At 59.9% G+C, this 18,882-nt stretch overlaps 2 protein-coding genes across 2 annotated transcripts; one reads left to right on the plus strand and one right to left on the minus strand.

The window, feature by feature from the left end:
* Positions 1-4: 4 nt before the first annotated feature.
* Positions 5-10,033, plus strand: LOC128971971 (protein regulator of cytokinesis 1-like). The gene is made up of 17 exons (XM_054387731.1): positions 5-273; positions 862-994; positions 1,305-1,427; positions 1,772-2,005; positions 2,084-2,254; positions 2,818-2,967; positions 3,293-3,440; positions 3,548-3,684; positions 3,948-4,043; positions 4,206-4,352; positions 4,653-4,763; positions 5,268-5,372; positions 5,790-5,975; positions 7,319-7,388; positions 8,727-8,831; positions 8,918-9,067; positions 9,942-10,033. Exons 1-17 carry the CDS (start codon positions 5-7, stop codon positions 10,031-10,033), a joined length of 2,427 nt encoding a protein of 808 aa, XP_054243706.1.
* Positions 10,034-10,331: 298 nt separating this feature from the next.
* LOC128971972 (protein regulator of cytokinesis 1-like) lies at positions 10,332-15,785 on the minus strand. Its single transcript, XM_054387732.1, has 13 exons — positions 15,442-15,785; positions 15,226-15,358; positions 14,793-14,915; positions 14,215-14,448; positions 13,966-14,136; positions 13,253-13,402; positions 12,780-12,927; positions 12,536-12,672; positions 12,177-12,272; positions 11,868-12,014; positions 11,418-11,528; positions 10,990-11,175; positions 10,332-10,427 (listed from the first exon to the last, which is right to left on the minus strand). Exons 1-13 carry the CDS (start codon positions 15,783-15,785, stop codon positions 10,332-10,334), a joined length of 2,076 nt encoding a protein of 691 aa, XP_054243707.1.
* Positions 15,786-18,882: the final 3,097 nt, after the last annotated feature.

The following is an 18,882-nucleotide window of genomic DNA, read 5'->3' on the forward strand; positions in this document are numbered from 1 at the left end:
CGCTATGCCTCCGGCTCGGCATGGTGCTGTAACCCCACGGGCAGCCTGTGGCGAGGGGGATAGGGCAGCAGTGCCAGGGAGCCCCGGGGCCGCGGCTCCGCCAGTCCTGTCCCCGGCGCACATGCGACGTCACGTAGCCGCTCTCCAACACGCGCCGCGGAGCGCCGTTGGCTGCGCCATCGCCGACGCTAGTGGTTGGTTAGAGGCGGCGGGAGCTGTTCGCTTCCATTGGCTGGAGGCCGGCTTGGGGCGGGGTCACAGCGGCGGTTATGGGTAGGGCCGCGGTGACGTAGCGCTGGCGGTGCGCGAGGCCAGTTTAAATCGGTGACGGGAGGCGAGAGAGGCAGAGTTGTCGTGAGCGGGATTGCAATAAGTGGAGTTAGAGAGAGGAGAAACGAAACGAAGCGCAGCGGCCCGTGAGCGGAGCGCCAGCCGTAAGCGGAGCTACCATGAGCAGAGCCGCCGCAAGGAAGAGGTGAGGGGCTGGGGAGCCGTTGTGGGGAAGCCAGTACAGGGCAAGAGGGAGGTGAGGCAGGGCACCGGGAAGGGGGATCTTCGGATCAGGTGGACGGCGCGGGACCGGGGGACCTAGGGGAGGTAACGGAGAGACCTGGAACGGGATGAGCTGGGAGATAAGCGGTGAGATCCCGGGACAGCTGGGGCGGCAGGGGAGGCTCGGGGTGGGGCAGGGCGGCGGCACCGGGGGGTGCGGGCTCAGACAGGAAGATGGGAACAGGACAAGCGGTTGGTGGTGCGGCCCCGGGAAGCGGGACAGAGAGTGGGGGAGGCAGGCGGCCAACAATCGTGGTCCCGGTCCCCGCCCGGCGGCGGTTGATGTTCGTTGGGTACCGGTGCTCTCAGTGAGGTGCTGGCGGCCGAGGTCGTGGCGGTCCTGACCGAAGCCATGGCGACGCTGCGAGACATCTGGGAGGAGATCGGAATCCCGGAGGAGCAACGCCTGGAGCGTACCCGTGCGGCCAAAAAGCACATCCAGGTGAGGGGCAGGGGCTTCCTGAAACAAGGGGGTCCCGGGCCTGCTGCTGAGCTCCTTTGGCTGCAGCCAGCCCCCGTGGCTCCTGAGCCGTGAGTCTGGCCATGAGTCCAGAGCCGGCTGGGTCTAGCAGGAGCTCCCAGGGTATTGTTGTACCTCTGCTCTCATCTCCCTTCTGCTGGCCACCTCACGCTGCCCTTCTTTCATTTGTCCCCTGGAGTTTCTCTAGCTATGGTTCCACTGCCCTGCCTGCTCTCTCTGCACATCCCCTTCTTGCTCCCCAGCCCTGTCCCTAACCACCTCTGTGCCTCAGGAGCTTCTGGTCAAGATGGTGGAAGAGGAGGAGAGCCTGAAGGAGCGTCTTCTGGCGAGCATTGAGCTGTGTCAGCAGAAGCTTCACAGTCTCTGCAAGGACCTGCAGCTGGAGCCCTTTGAGGTAAAGTATTGAAGTATTGCTTTGCACTCCTGCTGGCAACAGCCTTGTGCTGCCTGGCCTCTCGCTGGGTGTCTTGGTGGCCCTGGAGCTCAAGAAAGCAAACACGTGTTCCAAGCCACTTTTCCTGGTGCCTGGTGGAGCTTTGTGGCTCCTGGCAGGCCAGGCAGTGGGAGATGGCTGTGTGGAGACCGAGTCTCATGTTGTGTGGTGCTGCTGAGTTTGTACCTGCCTGGGGAACGCCTTGGTGAGAACTGGGGGTGGTGCTCCAGGTGTTCAAGAAGCCTCAAAAGGTGACTCAGGTCTGCAAGCTGAGGAGGAGAGGGCTGATTGCTGGGCTTTTGCAGAGAGAGGAGGAAGGAACCATTCTGGAGAGAGAGAAGAGCCTGCGGACACGTGTGGAAGTGCTGCTGAAGCAGAGGAGGGACAGGAAGGAGGAGCTAAAGAACCTGCAAGAGCAGGAGCAAGACCTGTGTGACATCCTCTGCACCACTCCATTCTCCATCGATGCCAAGGCTGTGCCCAGCCTGGAGGAGCTGGATCGCTATCGGTGTCACTTGGCCTCCCTGGCTGCTGAGAAGGTAAGGGAGGAGGGAGGTGGTGCCACCAAGGTGGCATGCATGGCACTGACTGGGTCCTAACTCTGCTCCTCACCTCAGGAGCAAAGGCAGGAAGAGTTTGTCCACAGCAGGAAGCAAATCATCCTCCTGATGGAGGAGCTGGACCACACTCCAGACACCAGCTTTGAGCAGGATGTGGTGGATGAGGATGTGGAAGCCTTTTGCTTGTCCACAGAAAACCTTGCTGCCCTCCAGGAGCTGCTGTGCCAGGTATGTTGGCATGCTGAAGCTGTGGGTGGGTGCTGGCAGGAGCTGGCATCATGATGTAAGGAGCAGCTACTCAGCTTTCAGCCAGCCTGTGCTAAAATGCCTTGTGGGGAGCTGTTCCAGGATCTTATAACTACAGTTCAGTACCTGAAGGGGACCCACAGGAAGGCTGGGGAGGAACTGTTCAGAAGGGCCTGTGGTGATGGGATGGGTGGCAATGGTTTGAAACTGGTTCAGGGCAGATTTAGGTTGAAGATGGTGAGGAATTTCCTCCTCCTGAGGGTGGTGAGACACTGGAAGAGGTTGGCCAGAGAGGAGGTTGTGAGGCCCTGTGCCTGGAGACATTCAAGATGAGAGCTGATGTGGCCCTGGGCAGCCTGCTGCAGTTGGAGGTGTCCCTGCTGCCTGCAGGGGGTTGGACAAGATGCCCTTTGAGGGTCCCTTGTGGCCCGATGCCATCTGTGAAGGTTGGCAGAGGAGCTGGGGGCTGTGCTGGCAGCAGAGGGAAGGTGCTGCTCGTGCCCCAGGCCAGGCTGGCTGCCCCTGACCCCTGCTCTCCCCTGCAGCTGGAAGCTCGGCGGGCGCTGAACGAAGCTGCGTGTGCAGAGCTGCGCTCCAGGATCCAGACGCTCTGGGAACGGCTGCAGGTCCCCGTGGAGGAGAGAGAGTCCTCTGCAGTGCACATGCCTGGGTGCAGAGCCAGGACCAGGGAAGCTGTAAGGACCTTGCTGTGCCTTGGGAGGGGAGCAGGGGGTGGCCCTGGGCTCAGCACTCCTGTTGATTGAGCCACTGGGCAGGAGATGCTTCCAGCAGTCTCCTCACTGCAGCAGGGTGGCTCTGGAAGTCCTTTTAAAGTTCATTTGCACCCCAAAGCCTTCCATGATTCTATGAAGCAAGCAGGCCAGCTCCTGTTCTCACAAGCAGAGAAGCTGGCAGTTGGTTGTCAGCTGCCTCATCTTGGAGGCTTCTGCAGAGAGCAAATCCTGGCCTGCTCCTCCTTGTGCTGCCTCCTCTGAGGCTGTGCTCTGGTGCTGTTGGCAGCTGCAGTTGGAAGTGGAGCATCTGGAGGAGCTGAAGCTGCAGAACATGAAGGCTGTGATTCAGGCAGCCCGGGCAGAGCTGGCTGACTACTGGGACAGATGTTGCTACAGCCAGGAGCAGAGGGAGGCCTTCAGGCCCTACTACGATGGTGAGTGCTGGCTCTGCCTGCTCGTGGAGCTCCAGAGGGAGCTGCAGGTTGCCTGGGAGCCCCAGGGTCTGCAGTGCCTCTTGAAGCTGCTGTTGCCTCCTCTCCAGAGGACTACACAGAGACCCTGCTTGAGCTCCATGACACGGAGGTGGTGAAGATGAAGAACGATTATGAAGCACACAAGGATCTGTTTGAGGCTGTCCAGAAATGGGAGCAGAACTGGAAGCTGTTCCTGGAGCTGGAGGTATTGTGTGGGCAGGACTGTGGCTGGCTGAGGGCTAGGTCAGAGCAGTGCCTGTCTCTGCTCCCACCTGTAGCAGGCAGCTGGGAAAGGCCAGGGAAGGAGCCCTGGGAAACCAGAGTGGATTGGTGAGGGCATGGGGTGCTTCATCCTGCTCCTGGTGAGCTTTGGGATGGGGGGTGGCTTGCTCCAGGCTCTCTGTCCTGTGCTGGGCTGTCAGGCAGGGTGGTGTGCTGGGTCCTGTGCTGACCTCCCTCCCTTGCCAGAGGAAGGCAACTGACCCCAGCCGCTTCACCAACCGTGGGGGGAGCCTGCTGAAGGAGGAGAAGCAGCGAGCAAAGCTGCAGAAGGTGCTTTCAAAGGTAGGCTGAGCCCTGGAGCAGAAGCCATCGTCCTGGCCAGGCCTGTGCTTTGCTGACCGAGGGGAAGCACAGTGCTTGGAGCCAGCAGGGGCTGTCTCTGTGCGTGGAGACGGCCCCGTTGTGGAGGGCATCCTCTCCACACTATCCTTGTGGCCTCACCAGCTCCAGGATGAGCTGGAGAAGAAGATCCAGGCCTGGCAGCAGGAGCACCAGGCTGTTTTCCTGGTGAAGGGGCAGCAGTTCATGGAGCATGTGAAGGAGCAGTGGCAGCTGTACCAGCAGGAGAAAGAGAAGGAGAAGCAGGAGAGGGTGAGTGTGGAGCTGAACCTGCTGTCTGCTGGTCTGGGGAGCTTGTTCTGCACCAAACAGTAGTGGGCTGGGGACCTTGCCCTGCCTAGGGTGGGGGTTAACTGCCCCAGACACTGCCTGGGGCTCTTGGTGCTGTCACTGTCCTTGTGGTCACCTCTGACAGCAGGCCTGGTGTCCACTGCTGTTGGTGTCTGTGGGTGCTGAGCCTGGCCCCAGCTGTGCCAGAGCCACAGCCCTGCATGCCTGTAAAGCCCTGGCAGCTGCTCCCTGCTGGGTTTCCAAGCTCAATTCCCTCTGCAGCAGCTGAAGAGGAGCCGTGAGACTGAGGTGGAGATGATGTTCGGCAGCACCCCCCGGACGCCCAGCAAGCGCCGGGTGCTCGGCCCACACACACCTGGCCAAGTAAGGAAGGTAAAGCTCTTTGTGCCTGGCTGGCACACTGCTAGGAGCTGAGTACTCTACCCGGGATGGAGACATGTTTAGGGTTGCCCTGGCCACGTGCAGGGATGCAGGAATAGTTCAGGGCAACAGAACCATAGAGTCCCAGACTGGTTTGGGTGGGAAGGAGCATTTTGAGCTCATCCTCCTGCATCCCCCAGGGACGTCTGCAACTAGAGCAGGTTGCTCATGGCCCCAAACAACCTGAGCTGGAGTGGTGAAAGGGATGAGGTTGGAGATGCCCCTCTCGGCAGCCTGGCTCAGGTTCTCTCCACCCTCAGTGCCAAATGTTTCTCCGTTCTGAATCCTCACTGTTTTTAGTTCAATGCATCACCCAGAAGCAGGGAAAAGGCCTATGCTGTGGTCTCCTCTGTTTTCCCTGGACACAACTAGCTAGGTTTCCCACCCTGGTTTTCCTGGTATGGTGCAGCTGCCTGGTTCTTCCCTGTGTGACATGTCCTCTTCTGTTGCCCTTAGCTCAATGGCACCTCCATCTGCACGCCCAACAGCACCGTTCGCTCTGTTTTCGGGCAAACCTGCTGCCACTCACCCCTGTCACGGCTGCCACCTTCTGCAGGGAAGGTAAGGAGAGGAGGAGCTGGGACAGCACAGCTCCAGCTCCTGGTATGCTGCGCTTTGCTGGCTCCCCTTCCAAGCTCCTGGGGTGCAAGGGCCCCTGTTTGTCCCCTCCTGCTGTGCTGTGCTGCCACCACCCTGGCAAGATGCTTTTGGGGACCTGAGGGAGAAGAAGGGGGAGTAACAGCAGTGTTTGGGACCCTTCCTTCTGTGCTGGAGGCTTATCACTATTCTTCTGTGCCAGGCCTGCAGCTTGGAGGACCTTCCAAGAGTGGGTGTGGTGCTGGATGGTTTTGGGACCAGAACTGTACTCTGGAGGGCTCCTGGTGCTTGGTGCCGCTGTGCCATGGGTGGCTAAACCAGCACAGCTCCCCAGCCCTGCCAGGTTCCTGTGCCCCATCTGACCCCAGCCTCTCCCCACAGCTCCGGCCACCTCGGACCCCTGGCCCCATGACCCCGAAGACCCCCAGGCCTGGCTACAGGGAGCAGAACAAGGAGAACGTGGCCCAGCAGCACGGAACCACCCTGAGCGGTGGGTGCACCCCCACAGCCCCTGCCCAGCATAGCCTCGGCATTAACTCTGTTCCCAGCACCTATTCTGCCTTTGCGGTAATTCACCTCTCCTACCCTCACCTCCCTGTGGTGGGCGGCACAGGGGCTGTGCCCCGTGCTCCCTGGGCACCCCCCAGGGCTCTGCAGCCACTCCCCGGAAGGGAGGTGTGGGGCTGAGGCTGGGACTGCTGGTGTCACACAGACTCTGAGCAGCCCCATGGGGACAGGGTAATTCTGGTGTGGGGGCCATGTCCCCTCCCTGGGCAGGGGCAGAGCCCTGCAGCAGCCCTGCAGCAGCCCTGCTCTCCCCAGAGGGATCTGTCTCCAGCTGCTCCAGAAAAACCTCTCCCTGCCCCTGCTGTCTGAGTCACTTGTTGAGGTGTGGCCTGCGGGTGGTGACGCTCTCCAGGGCTCAGCATGGGGGCCTGGGTGGGTAGCTGGCATCAGCAGTGCTCTGTCCCTGTCTTACTAAGCCCCTAGGAGAGGGGAGCAAGGGTCCCCTGATCCCCCTGGCCTGGGGAAGCCTTTTTTGGCTGCCTCGTTGCATGCCCAAACCTAAACTCCAGCACCTTGTGTGGCTGGAAGGCCACACTGTCCCTTCCCTATGGCAGCCAGAGTGTGGAGCACCCCAGGCTGTGCCAAGGCTTTCCTACAGCTGGGCTGGCATCCCACAGGCTTGGAGGAGGGAGGCTGTGGGTCTGTGATAGAAGCAGAGTCCTACTGGCTGTTCCCTCATCCTGCAGCTGGGCACGGCTGTGCCTATCCCCCAGTGTTCCATCCTTGTGCTCAGGGTCAGCCACTCTGCTTTTCCCAGATCCAGCATAGTGCTTGGATTGCTCAAAGGAGACTTTCTGGTGGCTTTTCAGGACTGCAAAGGATTGATCAGAAAGCTGAGGCCAGACTTTAGCAGGGCCTGTTGTGACAGGACAAGGGGTGATGGTTGGAACTAATAGGGAGAGATTCAGACCAGAGAGAAGGGAGAAATGTTTAACAGTGAGGGCTGCTTCCCCAGAGAGGTAGGAGATGTTCCATCCCTGAACCCAGTGCAGGTTAGGTTCTTGGGCGCTCTGAGTAGCCTGCTCTAGTTGCAGACCTCTCTCCTGACTGTGGGGGATTAGAGTGGAGGAGCTTGCAGGGTCCCTTCCCCCCTCTGGCTCTGTGCTTCTTCCCAAGCTGCCTTAGCAGCAGGAGGGAGGGACACGTCCCCAGCCTGGGGCTGTTCCCAGCTTTGTCCTGTGGCTCCAAGGCTTTTCTCACCTACTTGCCGTTAACACTTTCCTGCCCTCTCCTGAAGCAAGATGTGAGGGGTGCCCAAAGCAGCTGGAGCTGCCTGCCCTGCCCTGCTTTCCCCACACCAGCTCCATCCCCTCCTCACCCTCTCCCCCTTCTTGTCTCCCCAGCGTGAACTTTCCAAGGCATCAAAGTCGGACAGCATCCTCAACTCCACTGCCACCACTGCCTTCTGCCACGGTGCTGCTGCCTCCAGCTGCCCCTAGCTGCCGGGAGGGAGGGAGTCACTGTGCAGGCAGGGCTCAGGCAGCTGCCCCTCTGCCTGCCCCCGGGGCACTGGGTCAGCCTGGCTGCAAGCTGGGCATGCTGCTGAGGGACCCCACCCCAGCTGCAGGGAGGGGGATCTGAGGGGCTTCCAGAAGCACGGCACTTCATGTATGGTAACCAAGAGCTGTTTTATATAAGTAGGTGTTGTAGAAAATGTATGTTATAGAAAAAGTATTTAATAAAGGTTGCCATCACTGTTCCCAGCTTGGCCCTCGACTGTCTTAGCACAGGTAGGGCCTGTATTGGGCACCTCCTCCCCCTGCTGCTTGGCTCCTTCCCCGTTCTGGAGCTGGCCCTCCCCCTCAGCCATGTGTCTGCCCTCAGTAGCTCAGGCTATGCCAGCCTGAGTGGTGCCAGGTGTTGTGTGCCCCCCTTGCAGCCTTCACCTTCTCTCAGGCAGAACTGGCAGCACCCACGGGGGCACACAGCTTGCCCACGCAGTGTTTCACACACTGGGGCATGTGGTCCAGGTCCTGCCCTCCTTTGTGTGCCCACAATGTGAAATGCTCATCATGGGGGCTCGTGCCACCCTGGGATAAGCCCCAGCTTGTCCTCTCGTGGGATCCCTGCACTTGCTTGCTGGCACCATGCTGGTGGTGGCTCAGCATTGCCTTGAGAAGCTGTGCCCAGCCTGCTGGTTCTACACTAACTCACGGCTCAGGACTGTGCCAGTCACCACACAGCACCTCCAGGACCACAGGGACTCATCTCACACGTTGTGCCTGCTGCATACCAGCCTCCCCATGGGCACAGGGGCACCCTCCTTCCCTCCCCTGTGCCCCCGCTGCACTCCCTGCTGTTGGGGGTACTGGAGAACCAGGGGCTGGCAGCAGCACAAACAGGAGGGGCTCAGTGAGGACGGTAGGTCACAGGGGGGGCAGTGCAGTGTGGGAGGTGTCCATCTGTCTGCCCACCTGTGTCTCCTCACAGGCATGGGCAGCTTGGCCATGGCACCCTGGAGTCAGAGCAGCAGCCACGACTGGTGGAGGCGTTGGGTGGTGTGCCCATGACAGCAGTGGCAGCTGGGGGGTGGCATTCGGCCAGCATCAGTGGTGAGAGGCTGTGCTGGGTGCAGGGGGGCTCCAGCAGGAACTGTCCTCTGTGACCCTGGTCGCAGGGGAGCCCAGTGCCACAGTGCTGTGCCACGCATGGCTGGTGCCAGTCCCCTGGAGCACACAGACACTGCCACTGCTGGGGAGGTTTAGGGCTGAGCTCTGCTCTGCAGCCCCCCTGATGCTCTGCCCCCCACAGAGGCAGGAGATCTCTACATGTGGGGCTGGAACGAGTCTGGCCAGCTGGCACTGCCCTGCAAAGCACTGGCAGAAGAGCAGGCACAGGCCAAGGACACAGGTGCAGGTGAGGGTGCTGCTGCTGCTGCTGCTGGGGCTTCCAGCCTGGTGGGGCCTGGTCTCTTCCAGCAGCTGAGAGCTGGCTCTCCCCAGGGCACGCTGAGGTGGCACCGTGCCAGGAGCAGCCGGGGGCCGAGGCTGCCTTCATCTCCATCCAGGCCTTCCCGGCCCTGCTGGATCTGCCCCAGCAGCTGGAGGTCAGCAGGGTCAGCTGTGGGTCCCGGCACACAGCTGCTGTCACACGTGAGTCCCTGCCAGGGGCACAGGCACCAGCCTGGCCCTGGGTGGTGCCTGGCAACAGGAGGGGGCCACCTGAGGTGGGGCAGAGGCTGGCACCAGTCTGGGTGCAGGCTGAGGTGTGCTGTCTGGTTTGCAGGAGGGGGTGAGCTCTGCACCTGGGGCTGGGGTAAGTGATGCCAACCCTCCAGGAGCAGCTTTTGTCTTCTGCTTCCTACTGCTGGCTGCTGGGAGTTGTGGGAGGCACTGCAGCGTCCTGGCTGGAGCTGTTTGGACCAGGGAGCTCTCATCTGCCCTCCCTCACTGGCAGAACAGCTGAGGAGCTGTTGCAGAGGCCCCAGACCCTAGGTTAAGGGAAAGACAGGCAGCTGGGACACAGGGACAACACCACCTCTAAGCACGTACCTGGCAGCAGGGAACAGGCAGAGGAGGTGGTGTGCAGACCCAGGACAGGGTTGCTTCCTGGGCTGCCAGCACCCCGTGCCAGGTCCTGTTGAGTTTTTCTCCTCAAGTCCAATGGGGGTCCCTCCCAGCCCCCTCCTCTCCTCACCTCCCATGGCAGCAGGAAGCGCTTGGACGTTTTTTCCTCAGCCCCTACTGCCACAATGTTCTACAAGCTTCCTTTCTTATTTCTCTGCTCTATGGGTTAGAAGGCAAAGTCAGAGCTTGACAAGAACTTCTAACACAATAGAACTTGATCCAAGAGTGGGTGAAAAACACCCCCGGACCAACCAATGGAATAAGAAACTTAAGACCCCACCAAAAACACAGGAGGTGGTGTGTGAGCCCTGGGGCTGGATGCCAGAGGCATGAGGAGGACATGGGCAGGCTCTGCTCCTGCCCCCCTGCTGCCAGGACCCTGGCCGCTCTTTGCTTTCAGGGATGGGGCAGGCAGCCTGGCAGGAGGATCGGGTCGGGTTTAGCCCACCCCCCCTCCCCCCCATGGTGAACAGGGCTCAGAGCCGGGAGTAGGACTGTGGCCCCACCCATGCTAAGGACAGGCAAGGGCCAGACTGGGAACAGTGACTCCAAGCTTTATTGAAATTATTATTCTTAAACATTTATTTTCTACAACACCTATTTATATAAAACAGCTCTTGCTTACCCTAGATGAAGTACCGTGCTGCGCAGGCCCCTCAGATCCCCCTCCCTGCAGCTGGGGTAGGATCCCAATGTGCCCAGCTTGCAGCCAGGCTGAGTCCAGTGCCCCAGAGGCAGGCAAAGGGACAGCTGCCTGAGCCCTGCCTACACAGTGACTCCCTCCCGGCAGCTAGGGGCAGCTGGAGGCAGCAGCACCGTGGCAGAAGGCAGTGGTGGCAGTGGAGTTGAGGATGCTGTCCGACGTTGATGCCCTGGAAAGTTCACGCTGGGGAGACAAGAAGGGGGAGAGGGTGAGGAGGACACAGAGTTGGTGTGGGGAAGCAGGAGCAGCTCCTGGGGAGGGCAGAGCAGGCAGCTCCAGCTGCTTTGGGCACCCCTCACATCTTGCTTCAGGAGAGGGTAGGAAAGTGTTAACGGCAAGTAGGTGAGAAAAGCCTTGGAGCATCAGGACAAAGCTGGGAACAGCCCTAGGCTGGAGACGTGTCCCTCCCTCCTGCTGCTAGGCAGCTGTCCTGGGAAGAAGCACAGAGACAGAGGGGGGAAGGGACCCTGCAAGCTCCTCCACTCCAAGACCCGGGCAGTCAGCAGAGACATCTGCAACTAGAGCAGGTTGCTTAGAGCCCCAAACAACACTGAGGGACAGGCACAGCCCTGCTGAGCCCTCTGGGGAGAGCATTACCACCCCCCAGGCTCAGCCTGTGCCTGTCTCAGCCCCACACCTTGCGTCAAGGGCCTGGCTGTAGAGCCTTGTGTGATGCCCAGGGAGCAGAGGGCACAGCCCCTGTGCCGCCCACCACAGGGAGGTGAGGGTAGGAGAGGTGAATTACCGCAAAGGCAGAATAGGTGCTGGGAACAGAGTTAATGCCGAGGCTATGCTGGGCAGGGGCTGTGGGGGTGCACCCACCGCTCAGGGTGGTTCCGTGCTGCTGGGCCACGTTCTCCTTGTTCTGCTCCCTGTAGCCAGGCCTGGGGGTCTTCGGGGTCATGGGGCCAGGGGTCCGAGTTGGCCGGAGCTGTGGGGAGAGGCTGGGTTTAGACAGAGCACAGGAACGAGGCAGGGATGAGAGCCTTTCACTGATTTTGCACAGCAGTGCCAAGCACCAGGAGCCCTCCAGAGGGCAGTTCTGGTTTAGTTCTGTGGCACAGAACTGTCCCTGCATCCCTGCACAGTGTCAGGGCAGCCTCAGACATGTCTCCATCCCGGGTAGAGTACTCAGCTCCTAGCAGTGTGCCAGCCAGGCACAAAGAGCTTTACCTTCCTTACTTGGCCAGGTGTGTGTGGGCCGAGCACCCGGCGCTTGCTGGGCATCAGCGAGGTGCTGCCATCCACCAGCTCTGCCTCAGTCTCACGGCTCCTCTTCAGCTGCTGCAGAGGGAAATTGAGCTTGGAAACCCAGCAGGGAGCAGCTGCCAGGGCAAGGGCAGGCCATGGCACAGCCCAGCAGCAGGTTCTGCTTTACAGGCATGCAGGGCTGTGGCTCTGGCACAGCTGGGGCCAGGCTCAGCACCCACAGACACCAACAGCAGTGGACACCAGGCCTGCTGTCAGAGGTGACCACAAGGACAGTGACAGCACCAAGAGCCCCAGGCAGTGTCTGGGGCAGTTAACCCCCACCCTAGGCAGGGCAAGGTCCCCAGCCCACTACTGTTTGGTGCAGAACAAGCTCCCCAGACCAGCAGACAGCAGGTTCAGCTCCACACTCACCCTCTCCTGCTTCTCCTTCTCTTTCTCCTGCTGGTACAGCTGCCACTGCTCCTTCACATGCTCCATGAACTGCTGCCCCTTCACCAGGAAAACAGCCTGGTGCTCCTGCTGCCAGGCCTGGATCTTCTTCTCCAGCTCATCCTGGAGCTGGTGAGGCCACAAGGATAGTGTGGAGAGGATGCCCTCCACAACGGGGCGGTCTCCACGCACAGAGACAGCCCCTGCTGGCTCCAAGCACTGTGCTTCCCCTCGGTCAGCAAAGCACAGCCCTGGCCAGGACGATGGCTTCTGCTCCAGGGCTCAGCCTACCTTTGAAAGCACCTTCTGCAGCTTTGCTCGCTGCTTCTCCTCCTTCAGCAGGCTCCCCCCACGGTTGGTGAAGCGGCTGGGGTCAGTTGCCTTCCTCTGGCAAGGGAGGGAGGTCAGCACAGGACCCAGCACACCACCCTGCCTGACAGCCCAGCACAGGACAGAGAGCCTGGAGCAAGCCACCCCCCATCCCAAAGCTCACCAGGAGCAGGATGAAGCACCCCATGCCCTCACCAATCCACTCTGGTTTCCCAGGGCTCCTTCCCTGGCCTTTCCCAGCTGCCTGCTACAGGTGGGAGCAGAGACAGGCACTGCTCTGACCTAGCCCTCAGCCAGCCACAGTCCTGCCCACACAATACCTCCAGCTCCCGGAACAGCTTCCAGTTCTGCTCCCATTTCTGGACAGCCTCAAACAGATCCTTGTGTGCTTCATAATAGTTCTTCATCTTCACCAACTCCGTGTCATGGAGCTCAAGCAGGGTCTCTGTGTAGTCCTCTGGAGAGGAGGCAACAGCAGCTTCAAGAGGCACTGCAGACCCTGGGGCTCCCAGGCAACCTGCAGCTCCCTCTGGGGCTCCACGAGCAGGCAGAGCCAGCACTCACCATCGTAGTAGGGCCTGAAGGCCTCCCTCTGCTCCTGGCTGTAGCAACATCTGTCCCAGTAGTCAGCCAGCTCTGCCCGGGCTGCCTGAATCACAGCCTTCATGTTCTGCAGCTTCAGCTCCTCCAGATGCTCCACTTCCAACTGCAGCTGCCAACAGCACCAGAGCACAGCCTCAGAGGAGGCAGCACAAGGAGGAGCAGGCCAGGATTTGCTCTCTGCAGAAGCCTCCAAGATGAGGCAGCTGACAACCAACTGCCAGCTTCTCTGCTTGTGAGAACAGGAGCTGGCCTGCTTGCTTCATAGAATCATGGAAGGCTTTGGGGTGCAAATGAACTTTAAAAGGACTTCCAGAGCCACCCTGCTGCAGTGAGGAGACTGCTGGAAGCATCTCCTGCCCAGTGGCTCAATCAACAGGAGTGCTGAGCCCAGGGCCACCCCCTGCTCCCCTCCCAGGGCACAGCAAGGTCCTTACAGCTTCCCTGGTCCTGGCTCTGCACCCAGGCATGTGCACTGCAGAGGACTCTCTCTCCTCCACGGGGACCTGCAGCCGTTCCCAGAGCGTCTGGATCCTGGAGCGCAGCTCTGCACACGCAGCTTCGTTCAGCGCCCGCCGAGCTTCCAGCTGCAGGGGAGAGCAGGGGTCAGGGGCAGCCAGCCTGGCCTGGGGCACGAGCAGCACCTTCCCTCTGCTGCCAGCACAGCCCCCAGCTCCTCTGCCAACCTTCACAGATGGCATCGGGCCACAAGGGACCCTCAAAGGGCATCTTGTCCAACCCCCTGCAGGCAGCAGGGACACCTCCAACTGCAGCAGGCTGCCCAGGGCCACATCAGCTCTCATCTTGAATGTCTCCAGGCACAGGGCCTCACAACCTCCTCTCTGGCCAACCTCTTCCAGTGTCTCACCACCCTCAGGAGGAGGAAATTCCTCACCATCTTCAACCTAAATCTGCCCTGAACCAGTTTCAAACCATTGCCACCCATCCCATCACCACAGGCCCTTCTGAACAGTTCCTCCCCAGCCTTCCTGTGGGTCCCCTTCAGGTACTGAACTGTAGTTATAAGATCCTGGAACAGCTCCCCACAAGGCATTTTAGCACAGGCTGGCTGAAAGCTGAGTAGCTGCTCCTTACATCATGATGCCAGCTCCTGCCAGCACCCACCCACAGCTTCAGCATGCCAACATACCTGGCACAGCAGCTCCTGGAGGGCAGCAAGGTTTTCTGTGGACAAGCAAAAGGCTTCCTCATCCTTGCTCATCACATCCTGCTCAAAGCTGGTGTCTGGAGTGTGGTCCAGCTCCTCCATCAGGAGGATGATTTGCTTCCTGCTGTGGACAAACTCTTCCTGCCTTTGCTCCTGAGGTGAGGAGCAGAGTTAGGACCCAGTCAGTGCCATGCATGCCACCTTGGTGGCACCACCTCCCTCCTCCCTTACCTTCTCAGCAGCCAGGGAGGCCAAGTGACACCGATAGCGATCCAGCTCCTCCAGGCTGGGCACAGCCTTGGCATCGATGGAGAATGGAGCGGTGCAGAGGATGTCACACAGGTCTTGCTCCTGCTCTTGCAGGTTCTTTAGCTCCTCCTTCCTGTCCCTCCTCTGCTTCAGCAGCACTTCCACACGTGTCCGCAGGCTCTTCTCTCTCTCCAGAATGGTTCCTTCCTCTTCTCTCTGCAAAAGCCCAGCAATCAGCCCTCTCCTCCTCAGCTTGCAGACCTGAGTCACCTTTTGAGGCTTCTTGAACACCTGGAGCACCACCCCCAGTTCTCACCAAGGCGTTCCCCAGGCAGGTACAAACTCAGCAGCACCACACAACATGAGACTCGGTCTCCACACAGCCATCTCCCACTGCCTGGCCTGCCAGGAGCCACAAAGCTCCACCAGGCACCAGGAAAAGTGGCTTGGAACACGTGTTTGCTTTCTTGAGCTCCAGGGCCACCAAGACACCCAGCGAGAGGCCAGGCAGCACAAGGCTGTTGCCAGCAGGAGTGCAAAGCAATACTTCAATACTGTACCTCAAAGGGCTCCAGCTGCAGGTCCTTGCAGAGACTGTGAAGCTTCTGCTGACACAGCTCAATGCTCGCCAGAAGACGCTCCTTCAGGCTCTCCTCCTCTTCCACCATCTCGACCAGAAGCTCCTGAGGCACAGAGGTGGTTAGGGACAGGGCTGGGGAGCAAGAAGGGGATGTGCAGAGAGAGCAGGCAGGGCAGTGGAACCATAGCTAGAGAAACTCCAGGGGACAAATGAAAGAAGGGCAGCGTGAGGTGGCCAGCAGAAGGGAGATGAGAGCAGAGGTACAACAATACCCTGGGAGCTCCTGCTAGACCCAGCCGGCTCTGGACTCATGGCCAGACTCACGGCTCAGGAGCCACGGGGGCTGGCTGCAGCCAAAGGAGCTCAGCAGCAGGCCCGGGACCCCCTTGTTTCAGGAAGCCCCTGCCCCTCACCTGGATGTGCTTTTTGGCCGCACGGGTACGCTCCAGGCGTTGCTCCTCCGGGATTCCGATCTCCTCCCAGATGTCTCGCAGCGTCGCCATGGCTTCGGTCAGGACCGCCACGACCTCGGCCGCCAGCACCTCACTGAGAGCACCGGTACCCAACGAACATCAACCGCCGCCGGGCGGGGACCGGGACCACGATTGTTGGCCGCCTGCCTCCCCCACTCTCTGTCCCGCTTCCCGGGGCCGCACCACCAACCGCTTGTCCTGTTCCCATCTTCCTGTCTGAGCCCGCACCCCCCGGTGCCGCCGCCCTGCCCCACCCCGAGCCTCCCCTGCCGCCCCAGCTGTCCCGGGATCTCACCGCTTATCTCCCAGCTCATCCCGTTCCAGGTCTCTCCGTTACCTCCCCTAGGTCCCCCCGGTGCCGGCGCCCTCCACTTCATCTCAGGGATCCCCTCACTGGTGTCCAGCCCCAACTTCCTTGCCCTGTCCCGGCTTCCCCGCAGCTCATTCGGAGTCGTGCCCCTCTCGGTGCCGCACCTTTGCCTTGTGACAGCACTGCTCATGGTGGCTCCGCTTACGGGTGCCGCTCCGCTTCACTTTTCAATCTCAGTAACTCCACTTACCGCTGCCCTACTCGGGATTTCGATTTAAACTGGCCTCGCGCACCGCCAGCGCTACGTCACCGCGGCCCTACCCATAGCCACCGGCGTGACCCCGCCCCAAGCCGGCCTACAGCCAATGGAAGCGAACAGCTCCCGGCGCCTCTAACCAACCGCTAGCGTCGGCGCTGGCGCCGCCAACGGCGCTCCGCGGCGAGTGTTTGACAGAGGACACGTGACTTCGCGTAGGCCACGTGACCTGGCGTGTGCGCCGCCGGGGTAGGACTGGCGGAGCGGCGGCCCCGGGGCTCCCTGGCACTGCTGCCCTATCTCCCTCGCCACAGGCTCCCCGTGGGGTTACAGCGCCATGCCGAGCCGGAAGCATAGCGGCAGAGATGTTTATTGGTACAGCCCCTGTGGCCTTCACGCCGTGACTACAGGAGCACCCCCAAGCCTGCTACCTGCCCACTCCCCCCGGCTGCCGCTCCCACCTCTCTCCTTCCCCAGGAACCGAAGAGCAGCAATCTCAGAGAAGGTGCAACCGCCCAAGGATGATGCGCTGGTAGTCCCAGGCGGGGTTGTCCTCCACGGTGCTGTCTGGGTGAGGGAGCACAGAGCTGTGGGACCCCCCATCCCCAGCCAGGCACTGGAGCCACTTCAACCTCCTCCCTACCTGAGACTGCAAACTCATTGCCATTGAGCAGCCGCACGACCTCCTCCAGCCCCAGCCAGCCTCGGCGCTCCAGCACCTGAAGAATGGGTCAAGGGATCAGGCCCAGCCCAAGGGAGGTCCCAGGCTGAGAGACCCCCACCAGCACCCCTAGCAGGAGGAGCAGGCTGAGGGTGCTCCTGAGCTCCAAGCTGGGCTCACCTGCTCGATGATCTTGCAGCTCAGGGGGACATAGGCCCCGCTGAACACATATGCCATGTCCCGAGGCATCTTCAGGTCGTACTCTCCATCCACCCGTGGGATCTGCAGAGGTGTGGGTATGGGACCAGCCTGCTTGGGACTTCACCAACTCCCCCAGGGCTGCAGCCAGCTAAAGAGAGCTCAGAGCTTCTGCCTCCCTGGCCCTGCCACCCTGAGCCCACACAGCCTGGCTGGGCTGTGCATGGGAGGGCCAGAAACGCCATAAATCATCAAATCATTGGAGTTTGCATCAAATCATTTGCACCCCTGGAGCACTGAGGGCCAAGGGTGGGTAACCAGGAAGCCCCCAGTGAGCCCCTGCCCAGGGGAGCTGCCTGTCAGCTGGCTGGAGCAGCAGCTCTGGGCCTGTGCCACACAGGGTGCCATGCCTGGAGAGCTGGGCATGGGGACAGACTGATCAGAGGGGGAACACAGCCTACCGAGGACCTACCAGCCCCAGCTTCTTGCTTATGGCTCGAAAATTGCTCTTCCTTGCCAAGGAATTAAAGGCATCTGTGATCTTCCCTGGGAAAGAGGACACAAAGCAGCTCAGAGCCTCTGGATTGCTCTCAGCTGCAGGCTGGGCAGAGCTGCTGCCTCTAGAACAGGCAGTGGTGCCAGCCCTGCCACCCCCATGGGCAGAGCCCACTGCCCAGGTGACACCATGCCTGGGGATGTGCTCTGTGCCCACAGCTTCCAGAGTGGGAAGGGACCCTGCAAGGTCATCCAGCTTCTGTCAAAGAAAAGTCATGAATTAGAACACCACGCTTCTCTTTCTCACAGTTCTTCTCCTTCAGTGGTGCTCTTTTTACTGTAGGAAATATCCCTCTTGCCCATGGTTCAATTTGGTTGACAAAACACTTAGCCTAAGTATTTGATATTAAAAAAAAACCCCAAGCATTAAATGGTAGCAATTTAATACTGTCATGAACCCAAAATGCCAATTGTCAGTACTATTTTAACAGCTCAGATTAGGAAGTGCTCATTGTTTATACCAAGTGCAGGTTAAATCCTTGCAATAGGCTTGGTGCTGGAAGGCTGTGAGCCATCTTCTGTGAGCCTTCTCTGATGCTGTGAGCCCTTCCATAGGAGGTGGCAGTATCAGAGGGACTCCACTAGATGGAAACCAGAGCAAGTGGCAGTGGAAGTCCAGTGGCTCAACTTCACCAGATCAGGTCCATGGTTTGTTATTCTCCACACAGACTCATGTGCAGAAACACAACCAGGAAGCAAAAGTTTGAGTTGTTATGGCAGACAACAAAGGACACAGAACTCAACAAATCATAGAATCATTTTGGTTGGAAAGACCTTTAAGATCATCAAGCCCTTCCCTTAGACCTGCTCCAGCTCCTCAATGTCCGTCCTGGAGTGAGGGACCCAAAACTGAAACCAGGATTGGAGGTGTGGCCTCACCAGTGCCCAGTACAGGGGCACAATCCTTGCCCTGGTCCTGCTGGCCACACCATTGCTGATCCAGGTCAGGATGCTGGTGGCCTTCTTGGCCACCTGGGCACACACACTGGCTCATTGTCAGGCAGCTATTGATCAGCACCCCCAGGTCTTTCTGTACTGGGCACTTTCCAGCCACTCTGCCCCAAGCCTGGAGCATTGATGGGGTTGTGACCCCAGAGCAGGATCCTCACACCACAGAACCTGCCATGTAACAAGGAAAGCTTTACAGACAGCAAAGCACATCCCTGAACTACAAATGGCTATCTCCTGGCCAAGAGCCAGGACACCTTCTGAGCCTGAAATGCAGGAGTTGTTTAATTCCCAGGAACCAGTCCCTGTGCTGCCTGTCCATATGGAACTCAGCAAATGTATGTTGTGCACATGAGCTGGGAGCCTTCCTGTCAGCTGAGCCTGCTGGAGCTGCAGCAGAGCTTCCCACACCGTGTCTACAGAAAACACAGGCTGTGCCAGCTGCAGCTCTGCAGAGGGAGAGCATCTGAGCTGAGAACTTCCATCCCTGTGGCAGTAATGTGGCCTCACAACACTTGATTTAGGTCACAGATTCACAGATTGCATTGGGTTGGAAGGGACCCTCAAAGGGCATCTCCTCCAACCCCCTTGCAGCCAGCAGGGACACCTCCAACTACAGCAGGCTGCCCAGGGACACATCAACTCTGACCTTCAATGTTCCAGGGACAG

Source organism: Indicator indicator, chromosome 16 (genome assembly GCF_027791375.1).
Source record: "Indicator indicator isolate 239-I01 chromosome 16, UM_Iind_1.1, whole genome shotgun sequence".
In the NCBI taxonomy this organism is placed as follows: Eukaryota; Metazoa; Chordata; class Aves; order Piciformes; family Indicatoridae; genus Indicator; species Indicator indicator.